At 32.5% G+C, this 13,643-nt stretch overlaps 1 protein-coding gene across 1 annotated transcript in view; it reads right to left on the bottom strand.

The window, feature by feature from the left end:
- Positions 1-13,435, bottom strand: part of LOC145692617 (uncharacterized) — an 82,734-nt gene extending 69,299 nt beyond the window's left edge. Inside the window, 4 exon segments of the mRNA XM_081767939.1 lie at positions 2,963-3,089; positions 6,741-6,936; positions 9,050-9,149; positions 13,054-13,435. Coding sequence (XP_081624065.1) covers positions 2,963-3,089; positions 6,741-6,936; positions 9,050-9,149; positions 13,054-13,258 — 628 coding nt within the window. The 5' untranslated portion in view covers positions 13,259-13,435.
- Between the last annotated feature and the right edge of the window lie 208 nt (positions 13,436-13,643).

Raw genomic sequence — 13,643 nt, 5'->3', positions numbered from 1 at the left:
GTGCGTTCCACTTTCTTTAACTAAAATGCTGCAGTAGTCGTCCATCACGTGAGGATTCTACATTGATACATCTATATAATTTCTGAATATCCTGAAAGAACCTTATTCTTTTTACTCGTCGCACACCGTTCCTAAGTGCTTGGAGAAAAGACCAATCTTTTATAGTGTAGTGTCATTCAGTTGTCCTACTATACCATACGCAAAGAAAACAACAGCTTTTTGCAAATGTCATCTCCAGCCTTACCAAAATGATAATAATCTTTAAATCTCACAAATTGGCCACTATTACTTGTTATAAGCAATCACATCTATTTACACAGATATCCTTTTATGTGTTTCCTTAATGTCTACGGAATGTGTAAATTATATTGGTAGTTCAATGTGACTGTTGTGTAACAATACAGCTTTACGGCTTAGTTTCGGAGAATCCATAAACATCCTTTATTATTCAACGATATGTTGAAAACCAAGTGTCTCCATTAAACTAACTATATCTATATAAATACAGAGGATATTCTTCATGATTTAATAACAAAAAAATGTTCATATTTGTTTCTGAAAATTGAAAATCTAGTGTCGGGATCCAGAAACTTCCACTCCTGTGGCCTTGATTTAAGCAACACAAAATGTAACTTCATCCATTACGATTCTGGAATGTAGTACATAAACAACTACCACCCTCTGACAAGAATTTTGTACTCTTATTTATTAAAAATAAAATAAAGTATCACAATTTCAACAGCTTAACGTAGTCTCATTAGACACTCAATGAGATACTGAGATACTGAATGAAAAAAAAACATCTTAGGAAAGCACACACACACACACACACACACATATATATATATATATATATATATATATATATATATATATATATATATGTGTGTGTGTGTGTGTGTGTGTGTGTGTGTGTGTGTATGTGTGTGAAGACTAATACCCCCTTATTCGTTTAGAAAGCTACCTTCTTTCCTTTTTCGGGCTGACACCCGTCCAACTGGCCACCTACCTGGATTCTATTACCATTCCATTTGTTGCTAATCTTTACAAGTCTAACATCTGTCCAACTGTCCACCTGCCTCTATACTGATACCAGGCACGTTTTCCCTAGTCCCCTCTTGATACTTAGCGTCTATAACCTTAAATATATACATACTAGAACTACTTATAAATGTAATAATATAAAATAATATATACAAATAATTCATACTCTTTAGCAAGTTAGGGTTATCAAGTCTACAGGGCTGGATCTTGAATTCTGCCAACTACGCGTTTGCAGGAGGCGCCAAACTCGAAAATGAGTTTGTGTTTTAAATGTGATTATTTATTAGAGAAAACGTTATGAAGAAAAAATTTGCAAATGGCTTTGAATAAACATTATACAGACTGAGATACAGATAAAATACATCAAAAGGACAGTGAAGTCGAATCTTTGCGTTGTTGTCTATAAAACACCCCCTACTGAAATGGACTCGTACATCAATTGGCACCAATGCCATACTCACAAATGATGCAAGTTTGAGGAAAATTTCCTGTGGCAGAGGGAGATTTAAGAAATATTTTTAAGCAGAAAAGAAAGAGATTTTACGGATGTGAGATAAAATGTAGGGAAATTTAGCTTTTCAATAGATGTTATATTAAGGACTACTGCAATACGACTAAAGACAGCAGCATTCTTTCCACGGGGCGGTACAAATTGAATTTTTGATCATTTCTGAGGGAAATTTTAACTTAAGTTCGTAACATGAGTGGCCCTCAATCGCTGTCCACTGTTTAATACTCATTTTCTTAATGTAAATTAGTCCATTTGTCATTTGTCAACGTTTTCTTTTCTATCCTGAGTCATTGTTAAAATTTATGATGATGTGTGTTTTCACTTTCCAATAGTACTTTGTTTTTCATGTACTAATAATGGCCAACGATAAAAAAGCAAGTGTGCATATTATCGGAAAAGATAGCTACGAAACTTGAAAGGAGATGAGAGGCAAGCGAAGACTCCTAGACAAAATTTCGAAAGCGATAATTAAACAAATGTTAGGTGTAGGAATTGTCAATACCAGTTACTGTTAACGGAACATTTGCAAGACGACAAATTTTTGAAACTAAGTTTATTTTACTTGATTACAGTAATTTAATTGCTAAATTAAAATGGAATGGATAAGGTCTCTTCGGTTACAGGTCTGAGTTGAATTTGATGTATTTTAAATTTCTTTGAATACAATTAGTTTTCACGCAGTATATCCGCATGTAACTCGAAATGGTAACTGTAATTGAAATCGAAACTGTAATCGAAAGGTCATTAGTACTATAAGTACCGTAACACATTAAAAAAAAAAAAAAACTTTCACTGTCAATCACAATAGCGTATACATATGCTCATTGTATTATAACAGTGTAACTATCATTATGAATCCATTCTTTCGTATTAAATTTAGGTGGAGCGATGTTTTGAACATTTGGTAATAGTTCTAACTTTTATTCCTCGCCTTCTTAATTACATCCAGAACTCTTCGTCTCCCTTTTCTGTAAATTTTTACTCCAACTTTTCTTAGTAACCCTTTCAGCATTTCCATATTTTCTTCAATAATCAGCATTTCCATAATTTCTCTTTGTTAGAGCCATTCTTCACTAGTAGGCCGTAAAATTTTCAATGTCTTCCTAATATATATTTCGCAAGATATTTTACAAAGGATCATATCAACCTAAATGGCATATTATTTACTGAGGCTGCATAATTTTCTCAATATACAAGATTAAATTTGTAAGTTACTTCTCGTCCATTCTTGTTTTAGATTTACATTTTGGAATACTAGACTAAACGAAATTTCAAATATATGTTATATTTAAAAGACGGAGTTGTAAATTGTATAATACTAAAATAAAGAATAAGCAATTTTCCATTGTAAAATATTGATGTGATTGGGACATGTAATATATGTATGTATCATAGAAATATACTTACTTAAATCTTTCTCGAAGTATCCCCAATACTTTTCGAAGTTTCCTTGATAATTCTGCACAGACAGAAGGCGATTTTGATGGTAATAAGATACAGCCACGTCTTTTGGGTTTCTAGCAACGTACACCACCTATTATAATTTGAGTGTTACAAAGATTTTATTGGCATGTATTTATGTGTCAATATACAAATGCATATTTTGAGTATAAATTTGTACGAACTATACTCGATATGACTGACTATATGACTATATATGACCATATTTATACATTTGTATGAACTAGTTAAGTGCAAAACTAAATTATCTAAATGTACATATATTTTAAGTGTAAAGCTAAAGATGTCTTGAAAATGATACATATGAATTACTGGAAATAGATTTGCCTGGATAAATTTTCAGAACTGACAAAAGGTTAATGTCATTGAGAGGGGCTCGGTTGGCAAGTGGAGCTTCATGTACTATTACCTCTTCTGTCGCCATCTAGTGATCATATTGAAAAGTACGAAATTATATCTATCAAGCTATTAGCACAGCCACTGCGTTAAGTTATATTGTAGTATTGACACCTATAATGTAGTATACACGAATATAATTGGGCGTATACCCATTATCCTTCTAATATTTTTATAGTGCAGCATATATTTACCTTAAATTTACGAACGAAAGAGTATATACGGAGGTGGGCATACGCTATACTTTTGAAAACGGTCCCATGTATACCCCCCAAAAAGTCTAGCATTTGAACATTGGTAATACTACATGACCAAAACGTTTTAAAACGGTGCGACCGGTAATTATTGAGCAATATGGCTAAAATTTAGTAGGTAGGTAGCTTATGACTAGAGTAAGAAAATAAGCCTTGTGGCGGATTATTTTGACCAAGTTCATTATTTGGACCACTCTAATATACATGGGTAATTTGTGATACATTTCTTGAATGTTTCCTCGTATTTAGTTATATTCCAGATATCGATTTAGGTCTATTTTTAGCGACTTCGCTGCTACTCGACCGGGGAAGGTAATATATATTAGTTGATTCTACCTATTAGATGTTTAATTTAGTGTTGTATATACATCATTAAGTTATTGTTTACGGTTCTTATATAATTAAGTTCAGATATATTGTATGTTGTTTCGATAGCTGTAATGGAAACCAATGCTGTGGCATTCTATATTACACATGACATTCGTTCTATTGATTATCGATTACTGCACTGAGAATTTTGATGAAAGTGATCACTTTCGTTTAAAGGGAGGATCTGAAATTAATTTAAAAGCTATCAGAATCAGGGTCCAAAGACTTCTCCCGAATTGTTATTATCTGTTAGATACGATATTAGTTAACAGCCTCTCCAAAGCACCAAATATACCGGTACTTAATTAAATTTTATTTAGTGATATATTATCTTATTATACACACATTGTTATATTCTGTTTTGTAAATTCAACAACTATAACAGGTTCTTGCAGAAATAAAATTTATTTCAAGAAAAATATTTTACTTAATGTCTTAATTCTTCTAAAAAATTTTGTATATTCTATTCATTCATTCATGCACACCTTTATTGGTAAAGGTGTTCATGAACCTTTACCATGAACCAGATGCACCAGAGAAGTGACGTTCTTGTGTGCTACAAATATGAAATACTGTAATGTTTTGAATAGTTTTATACATATAATTGATTTGTGTAGAAATAATAATAATAATAATAATATATTTATTTTTAGTACCATGAACAGCCAGATAGCAAAAATACAGCACTTAGTCATAGAACTAAGGGTTATAACAAACATCCTATATTCCTTTTAATATTAACAATACATTTGTTTCGACGATAGGAGGTCATTGTCTATCTTATAATATATATACATAATTTTATGACTTGTATCTTGTCTGGATAAACATAATTACTTCATTATTCATTAAAATAGTTAGTCAATTTTCTTAAAATTGTCCTTAAAACAAGGATACCGTCAAACATACAAATATACTATAAAAATATACATACCTATTAAAATCTATACGTCTGTTCAATAAATACAATTATCCCGATAATATATTAAAAGAACTTGTCAGTTTTCTTAAGATTATAGAATTTTTATTCATGGGAACCACTTCTGATGCTTTTCTAAGATTATATGTTGGTACCCTTATACCTATATTATGTAGGCAGTATTCACTACTATATCTATTATCTAAAATTTTCTGAATAAAGTTTTTCGCTATCATTTTTCTTCTTACATGTAATTCTTGCAACCCCCAGTATTCGTTCCAGTAATCATAACTATGAGTGTAGTAATCTTTTTTCTTATTTCTACACAATAGCCTAATGAAACAATTTTGAACCGATTCAATTTTGCTACATAATGTTGTGGATATATTATTCCATATAATTGCACCAAATTCTAATCTGGATCTTACAAGTACCTTACAATAATAATAATAATAATAATAATAATAATAATAATAATAATAATAATAATAATAATAATAATAATAATAATACAGCGGTAATTACAGTTCTTTAAATTGTCCATAACCATAAATTGTTATAAGTTAATTTGGAACTACTAGTTTTTATTATACTTGTGGTCTTTCTGTAATCATTTCTAATGGAGTATATATAGTCTATCGCCATTTACATTACAAAGTTCACAAACTTGTATTGAGTCTAGAAATTTATATATATCATATCTATATATATATTATTTATATAGATTACGTTAAGTATTGGCACGAACAAAATATCATATTGCCTGAATTATTAACCAATATGAAGGTAAAATTACTTTAAATCGATAGTTAATAAATTGTTGGATAATTAGTTTTGTACATTATTTTCAATGACTCTCGTTTGTTATTCAAACTATATCATTTGCAATTTAAAACAGTTGAATTAGTTCGTGCAAAAAGGGCTTCAGTCACCCACATGGCTGCATTGAGTTAATAACGGAAATTTGTTTCTATAAGGTAACAGCGATGTTTCTATGCATAATGGGCTTCAGTTTCATTGGTTTAACATGTCATATTTCATAAACAGATGTCAACTTTGATTATTCTACGCAGAATGAGTTTGTTCTGCGATGTTTTTTTTTCTTTAATTACCTCAAAACTAAGTTTATTTGAAACCCTTTTCGTATTATCTGATTCAGTTTTTACTATGATATTGATGTTTGTTGCACAGGAAAAGAATTTATGTAAGTTTTCAACAAGATGAATTCGTAACAGAACTATAAGAAAACATGTGAAAAAAAACTGAAAACCTAACAACACACAACAAACACACCTGTTCACATGAACGCCATCTTGCTCTTCTCCCGTAGTCACATGTGTGTGAAAACAATAAATATGCCCTGTTATGCAAACTTCACTTAGCGGAGCATTACAAAGTCTACACTTCAGTTCTAGACTTCCTATTGGTTTATACTTACACAATTCAAGGAAAACCGGAGCCTTCGAAATTGACTTCAAGCTACCAGAAAAACACATTTTAAGTCCCTTTCGATATTAATCTTTCCTGACATTTGTAGATTCTTTGCTTCGTATTTCAAGTACAGTCTTCATACACGTTATGAGAAGAGTTAATGAAATTAAAACCTCTTTGCCATTCAATTATTAATTTTATATTCTCTTCAATTGATTTTTCATCTATCTCTCTCAACATTCTGTGAGCAACCAGTCTAATATTTAGGTGAACCGACAATCAGAGGTTTGATTCTGAGTTGACAGTCTAGTATTTACTAATCTTCACAGAATAACAATATATATGAATATTTTACCTTGCACGTATCCGCTAGTTTCGGCGGCAGAAGGCTGAATGGTAGATGAGTTTTAATGTACCTAGGAGAAGGTGCGTTTTCAAGGAGTTCGTATCCCGGGACGTCCATACCTTCTACAATTTTTAACTTCTCTGGATCGTCCTTGTTAGCGTTTTTCAGCTCCTGAAAGACGTCCTTGTGAAGCAGGACGCTAAATCTGGAAAGACAAAGACAAAAAATATGCTAATCACTCAAACCTTACACAATTCGTTACTCCTTCAACAATGTGTTAGTCGAAATACTTGCATTTTGTTCTGTAAAAAGAAGGTAATTAATTTCTAATATCTACGTTTCTAACCACAACTAATAAGAGTAGATCTTAAGTCGATACAACAAATTTTGATCATGTAATACATCTCAACAAGAAAAATTCACTCTTAACTAGCAGCCTTAATATTGGAGTAAGGAAGAAATTGGTTAGGTGCTATATATATGGAGCATGGGACTTTATGGTTCAGAGACTTGGACATTACGGAAGTTAGAGAACAAATATTTAGAGATTTTCGAAATTTGGTGGTGGAGGAAGATAAAATGGAGAGAGGGAATAACAAACGAAGATTTTTTAAATGGATAAGAGAGAAGAAGACTCTTTTAGCCAGCATCCTTCGTGGGAAGATCAATTGAATTAGGCACATCTTGCGAAGAAATTGTCTTCTTCATACCATCATAGAAGGAAAGTGAGAGGTAGGAAGAAAAAGATCGCAACTGATCGATGATTTGAGAAATAGAAAAAATATTGAGAGTTAAAAGAGGAAGCTGAAGATTGAGAAACATGGAAGAAACATTTCTAGGCCCAAATCTAAAATTGAGAAGAAAAAAAACTAATTAGTGCGAAGACCTGCTAAGAGGCAGAATACTTAATAATAATAATAATAATAATAATAATAATAATAATAATAATAATAATAATAATAATAATAATAATAATAATAATAATAATAATAATAATAATAATAATACATTTCATAAAAAGCTTTATATAAAACACATATCATCCTACATAAAATCTTTGTAATTTCTAAATCAATATCTATATCAAGGAAGACGTAGGAAGAAGATAACAAAATGTTTCTGTTCGGAAGAAGTGGTGGATATTAGTTGGGACAAGTGCTGAAAAGATTCAAGGGGAAATTACCACAACACAGGTACTGCAAATGAAGGCAGAAAAGGTGCACGTTCAAGAAGAGTGGACCAAAGTATCAGTAGCTTTCAATAAAACAACAAATAAAGTGGTGAGATTAACAAAAGGGAGAGTCCTCATTGATAAAGAAACATAGTGGGGGAACATAGAATTCAACTCAGCTGTGAAGGAGAAACAAACGATACAAAAAATGGGAGTATTTTGGCAATGAAGAAGATCTGAAGGGTTACAAGGAAGTGGAAAAACATGCCAAGAAAGCAGTTATTGTAGCAAAAGGCAAGATATATTGTGAGTTGTACAACAATTTGGATACAAAAGACGGAAAAAACATGATTACAAAATGTGAAAAGTAAGAGAGAGGCAAAAGAAAGATATTACGCATGTGTGCTTTATCAAGAATAAAAATGCTCAAAAACCGAATGAGGGTAACAATTTCCTGGGGGGAAACATCAGGTTCCCCCACTCGATCTTGAGTTATTCCAAACCCCGGAAAGTCCGTTCCCCACAGCAGACAGACCCTAAATCCGTCCATGCTCAAAACACGACATTTATATGCATTAAGCCAAGAAGACATACACACATTCATAACAAAGAAAGAACTCAATATGACACACCAAAATATAAACTAGGTGAACTTCTTTGAAGGCACCTCATTTTAAAAACAAAAAGTAGGAAAAAGATAACAAAAACGTCGGTGTTGTCAACTTAGAAATTATTTCCATATAAGAAATAAAATATTTTTAAGCGCAAAGCGATTCGTCAATTACTGTATATAAAAATGAATTTATTAAAGGTAATTCCAGTGACGGTACGTTTTAATCATTGACAAAACATATATGGTATGCCTTCATCACTGAAAAACCAGAGGTGGTATGGTATACCACTGTATACCGTCTAACTTCGACCACAACTTATAAATAAGAAGGATTCTAACAACATATTCTGCTTTTTCTTATCTTTAATATTGTTTTCTGGAATTCATAAATCAACTCATAAAACCTACTACTAATGCAAGACAAAATAACTAAAACGAAGATGAATGTTTTTGAACATGACTAGACATATCTTTCTGTTCGTCCATGTCTATACGTTAGTGCCATGTCATAATTTTGAAGACAAAGTTACTTACTCAATGAAAGGAAATCTTTCAACAAGTGGAACTTTTTCACAACCTTCGTAGTCCAAGTTGTTTCCCAAAAGCCAAATCAGTTCCTGAGTCCACGTCGTTCCTATCAAAAACGAGAAACAAAAATGGTTATTACTTGTACCTAGAATTGCAAACCTGAATTTAAACCGTTTCGATAAGTAGCTCTTGCTACGACCCAAATGTTTAGTTCATGTGAGTATAAACGAATATATTCAACTGAAAGAGACATAATTCACGTAAAAGAACTCTATCCTGAAAGTTATATCCTATTCAATACTCAAATGCATGATGTGTTGTATATACTAACCGCGTTCATTTAGGCCAGGCACGTCAAGCTCAGAATTTGAAGTGGACCAAATAGTCATATGAATACAAATAGTTGCGGGCTGCAAAGAAACAGTCAATTTTATACCTAATAGTGTAATCAACAATTAGGTACCAACTATTTGTCTAACACACAATTACATATCCCTGGTGTGTTTTCACCGTATGTTCAACGCAGTAGTCAAACTCCACACGTCTGTACACTTCCACTGCTACTGGCATACAGGGTGATTAAAAAGAAATAAAATACACCAAAAGACAGTTTTTAGGTGCTAACCTCTCTTGGTGGTAAATGAAAATAATTCTTTTACGTGTTTTTTCACCATGGGTTAGTAATTAAGGGTTAAATTAGTAACAAAATACATTAAATACTTCATAATATTGTAGTTCTCCTTTTAAAAAAGAAGAAACATACGGAAATTCGGGTAGTAGATGGATACGTGTTCTTTTTTTTACCCAGTACCTGCAATTCCTTTTATCAAACCAGGTTCTTGATGACCAGAGACAAGCTATTTTAAGAACGGAAGTGAGAATAATGTCTGTTAACTTGCATCGCGCTGAGAATGGTTCCTTTTCGTGAGTGAGAAAAGTTAATCACATTTTAAAATTGATTTTTTCTTTTAAGTAAGTTGGCTGCAAGTATGTCACACCTGATTTGGGTACTACCGTTTGTATTTACTCGCAGACTCATACAGTAGATGCGGGGACACAACTAACAGCAAAAAGCTCACACGCAAATATGTGTTCGTATAACCCATATATTTCCAGGTCTCTTCATTACTATACTAACTTGTTTAAAATAGTATTTTCAAGGTAAGTATGTGAAAATGTGCTTAATTTTGATTTCCGGGCAAGATATGGAAAAAGATAAGCAATAATAAACTTTGCTAAAAAGTAAACAGAAACGAAATGTAATTAAGTCTTTCAGTTTAACATACCATGATTATGTCCTTTCGGCTAAGGGACACGACGAGTAAAGCAACTGAATGATAATGGAATAAGAAGTGGTAGAATGACAATATTGAAGGAAATGAAGTATTCGAAGAAAACCCGTTGCCGATCACAACCTTACTTGGGCTAGAAACGAACCAGGGATTTCACGTACTAGAAGTAAGCGCTCTAACACTGACGTGAGTTACCCTGTTCCAACATAGTAAAGAGGATCAAGGATCACGCGAAATTTATATGTATGCAATGTGGAATTTAAATAGCCACCGTTACCCATTAAGATGATAACGGATTGGCCCCATTAACGAACTTGGCAGAGATAACTCCTCTAGCTATCTAATGTGAAAAACATAATTCAAATTTTGCTTCCCATCAAGAATTATCGTTTGGAGTAACGGGTGGAGATTAAGTCGCGGTTACCCGTTAAGATGTTAACGCATTGATTCCATTAACGAGCTTGGCATAGATAAATGCTCTAGCTATCTACTACGGAAAATGATTCAAAAGTTTGCTTTCCTTCAAGAGTTATCGTATGGATTAAGAGCGGACGTTAATTCACCGTTACTCGTTAAGATGTTAACGGATTGATTCCATTAACGAACTCGGCCAAGATAATCGATTTAATTATATGTTGTAAGAAACATAATTTAAAAATTATCTTTTGTTGGAGACATCGTATGGAGTAATGGATATGCCTACTAATATTATCTTACATAAGACCAACTAATGTGACCCTAAAAACTCGTTATAGCAAAAATCTTCTACTATTTTTGTGCCTTAAACGGTTTACCGACATGATGGTTTCTTGCTTTGACAGGCCTTCTGCTTGTATCTATGAGTATTAAGACTTATGTCAAGATAAAGGAACAATGTTAAGAAAGGTTAACATTATGAATAGATTTCCGAAGTCCTGTCATCTCTGAATACCAGTTACGTTAAACTCTATTAATAAAGGGAATCTAGGAAGTCCGATTTCCTTTCGAGAAGTAATAGCACTTACAAGTGGGAAATTTACTTGTTAATGTAGCAGTTAATTTGTCCTTATTCTTTTATTTTATTCCATTAATATTTTGTATATTGTTATTATATAATGTTTATGTATTTTTATGTATATTCTTTAATATATTGGATAAAAACAATATATTACATTTTCTTCTTTCTTTAAATAAAAAAAAATAAGCGGCTGGAAGTATCAAAAAATATATTAGTATTTATGAAGAGAAATGATAGGTATTTATAAAGGGAAAGTAGTGAAAAACCAACTCCGTCGCAATAACCTCATTATGACATTTATTCGACTATGTTAATTTTATGAAACAGGCAGTATTATATGTTATCAGTATTTAGCTATACACGGTAGTCCATTCAGAATCAAAGCAAGGTTCAATATGCCACAGCGTTTCCTGAAATTCCGTTTTAAACGAGAGAAGAGGACAATTCTATCTTTTCTGGATAATCCATAAAAATGACTTCGAGGATGTCAATCTTATCATTAGAGGAATAGGGAGGGATGAACCATCTGAAATTAATCTTTGAACACAGCATTTGGGCCGACATCGCTTTTTATCATTTCTTTTTATTTAATTCAATTTTTTGCAAAGAATAATACCAGAAATGTATTTTTGTCGTGCTAAGAATGAAAGCAGAACTTGAAATATCAGTTGTGAGCAGTAGGCCGAGCAAATTCTGGGTCTGGAGTGAAGTATATATATGATGCATATGTGATAATTTGATCTAACAACTCTTGAAATCTTTAAATAAACACTAAAACTGTCTACATATCATAATTTTTATAGAGTAAATTTATATTAACACATGTAACTAATCATACGTATATACGGAACATTGTGTTGTAAGATTGAGAAACATGGTCGCATACTCTGAGCGAAGAACGTAGACTGAAAATATTTGAGAATAAAATCCTGAGACGAATATTCGGACTCAAGAGGAACGGGAATAAGGAAAGCTGGAAATTTCATAACAAGGAACTACGTAATTTATACCGTTTACCTTACATTATTAGGGGTCGTAAAATCTATGCAGGTGGGCAGATCATGTAGCCAGGATGGAAGAAAGTAGGAACATTTACAACGTCTTAACTGAAAGACTAATCGGAAAACGACCATTAGGAAAACCTAGTCGCAGATGGGAGGCCAATGGCCAATATTAAGATGGATCTCGCAGAAATAGGAATACAAAGTAGACTAGACGCAGTTGGCTAAGGACAAAAGTCAATGGAGAGCTTTTGTGAACGCGGCTTAACTATCGAACATTTCAGTTGCGAGGGAAACAAAAGAGCATGATTAAACCCACTGATGTTTACAGAGATGTCAAGTTTTAATCCTCGCCGCTTCTAGCAGATATTATGAAAAAAATATTTATAATATTAACACATGAATACATAAAACGATTAAATATTGCTCAAAAGACACACAGACACATTTTTGAGTCAAGAAATTATATATTGTTAGTCTTCCAAGTAAACAGAAATATCTGTATCCGGCCATCTCTCTACCGACAGGTACTACATCGGTAACGATTAGAGATACCGACATTTTTTTAAATAAAATTGGTGCCAACTCCACCCTTAACCATGTATTGAAACTACCAATCTACTATTTCTGTTTTCAATATTGTATTCCCTTACTTTGGTAGTCTATCGTGGTCTCACAATGTCAGCAAAATAACTTAGATCTTAAATTCTAGTGCCTTACCTGTCCTTGGGTACGTAACAATCCATATATCGTCTGACCTCACTTCAAAATTATAAAGCTTTGCAGCTTGTTCTTTGTATTTTGCAGGGAAGAACCATTTATCAGGTCCAACCTGTACATATCCTGTCCTCTCGCCATGGAAATCTTTAAGAAGTTCTTGGTTCAATTCTGGTTCAACGTCCTTAATTTGAAAGGGGAACGACATTCTTTCGCTACCTATTCAAAAGAAGAAAATTTGACAAACGTTTACAATTAATTATACAACAAGAAAGTTATATTCAAGAAGCCTCATCCATAACGTATTGAGTTCTGGATACATAGTTATGGATTCTTTGATCTGTCTATAACTGGTTTCTAACTTGATGATGGACCAATCCATTATGGAGTGTAACGTATATCTTTGTTTGTAACGTATATCTTCTTTTTTTTAGATATGAATACGTTACACGGACGCAAGGACAAAACAAATGGCGCACGCTGGAAGCAAGGAGAATTTACTTCCTTCATTAAATAAATAGTAATTAATTGCATGCTGGTTAAGTTCAATTCAATTGAAGTAAATTGAGAACTTATTAAATCCGTTATCTTGA

Source organism: Thermobia domestica, chromosome 8 (assembly GCF_964235325.1).
Source record: "Thermobia domestica chromosome 8, izTheDome1.hap1.1, whole genome shotgun sequence".
In the NCBI taxonomy this organism is placed as follows: domain Eukaryota; kingdom Metazoa; phylum Arthropoda; class Insecta; order Zygentoma; family Lepismatidae; genus Thermobia; species Thermobia domestica.
This window is presented reverse-complemented; position numbering and strand designations above follow the sequence as displayed.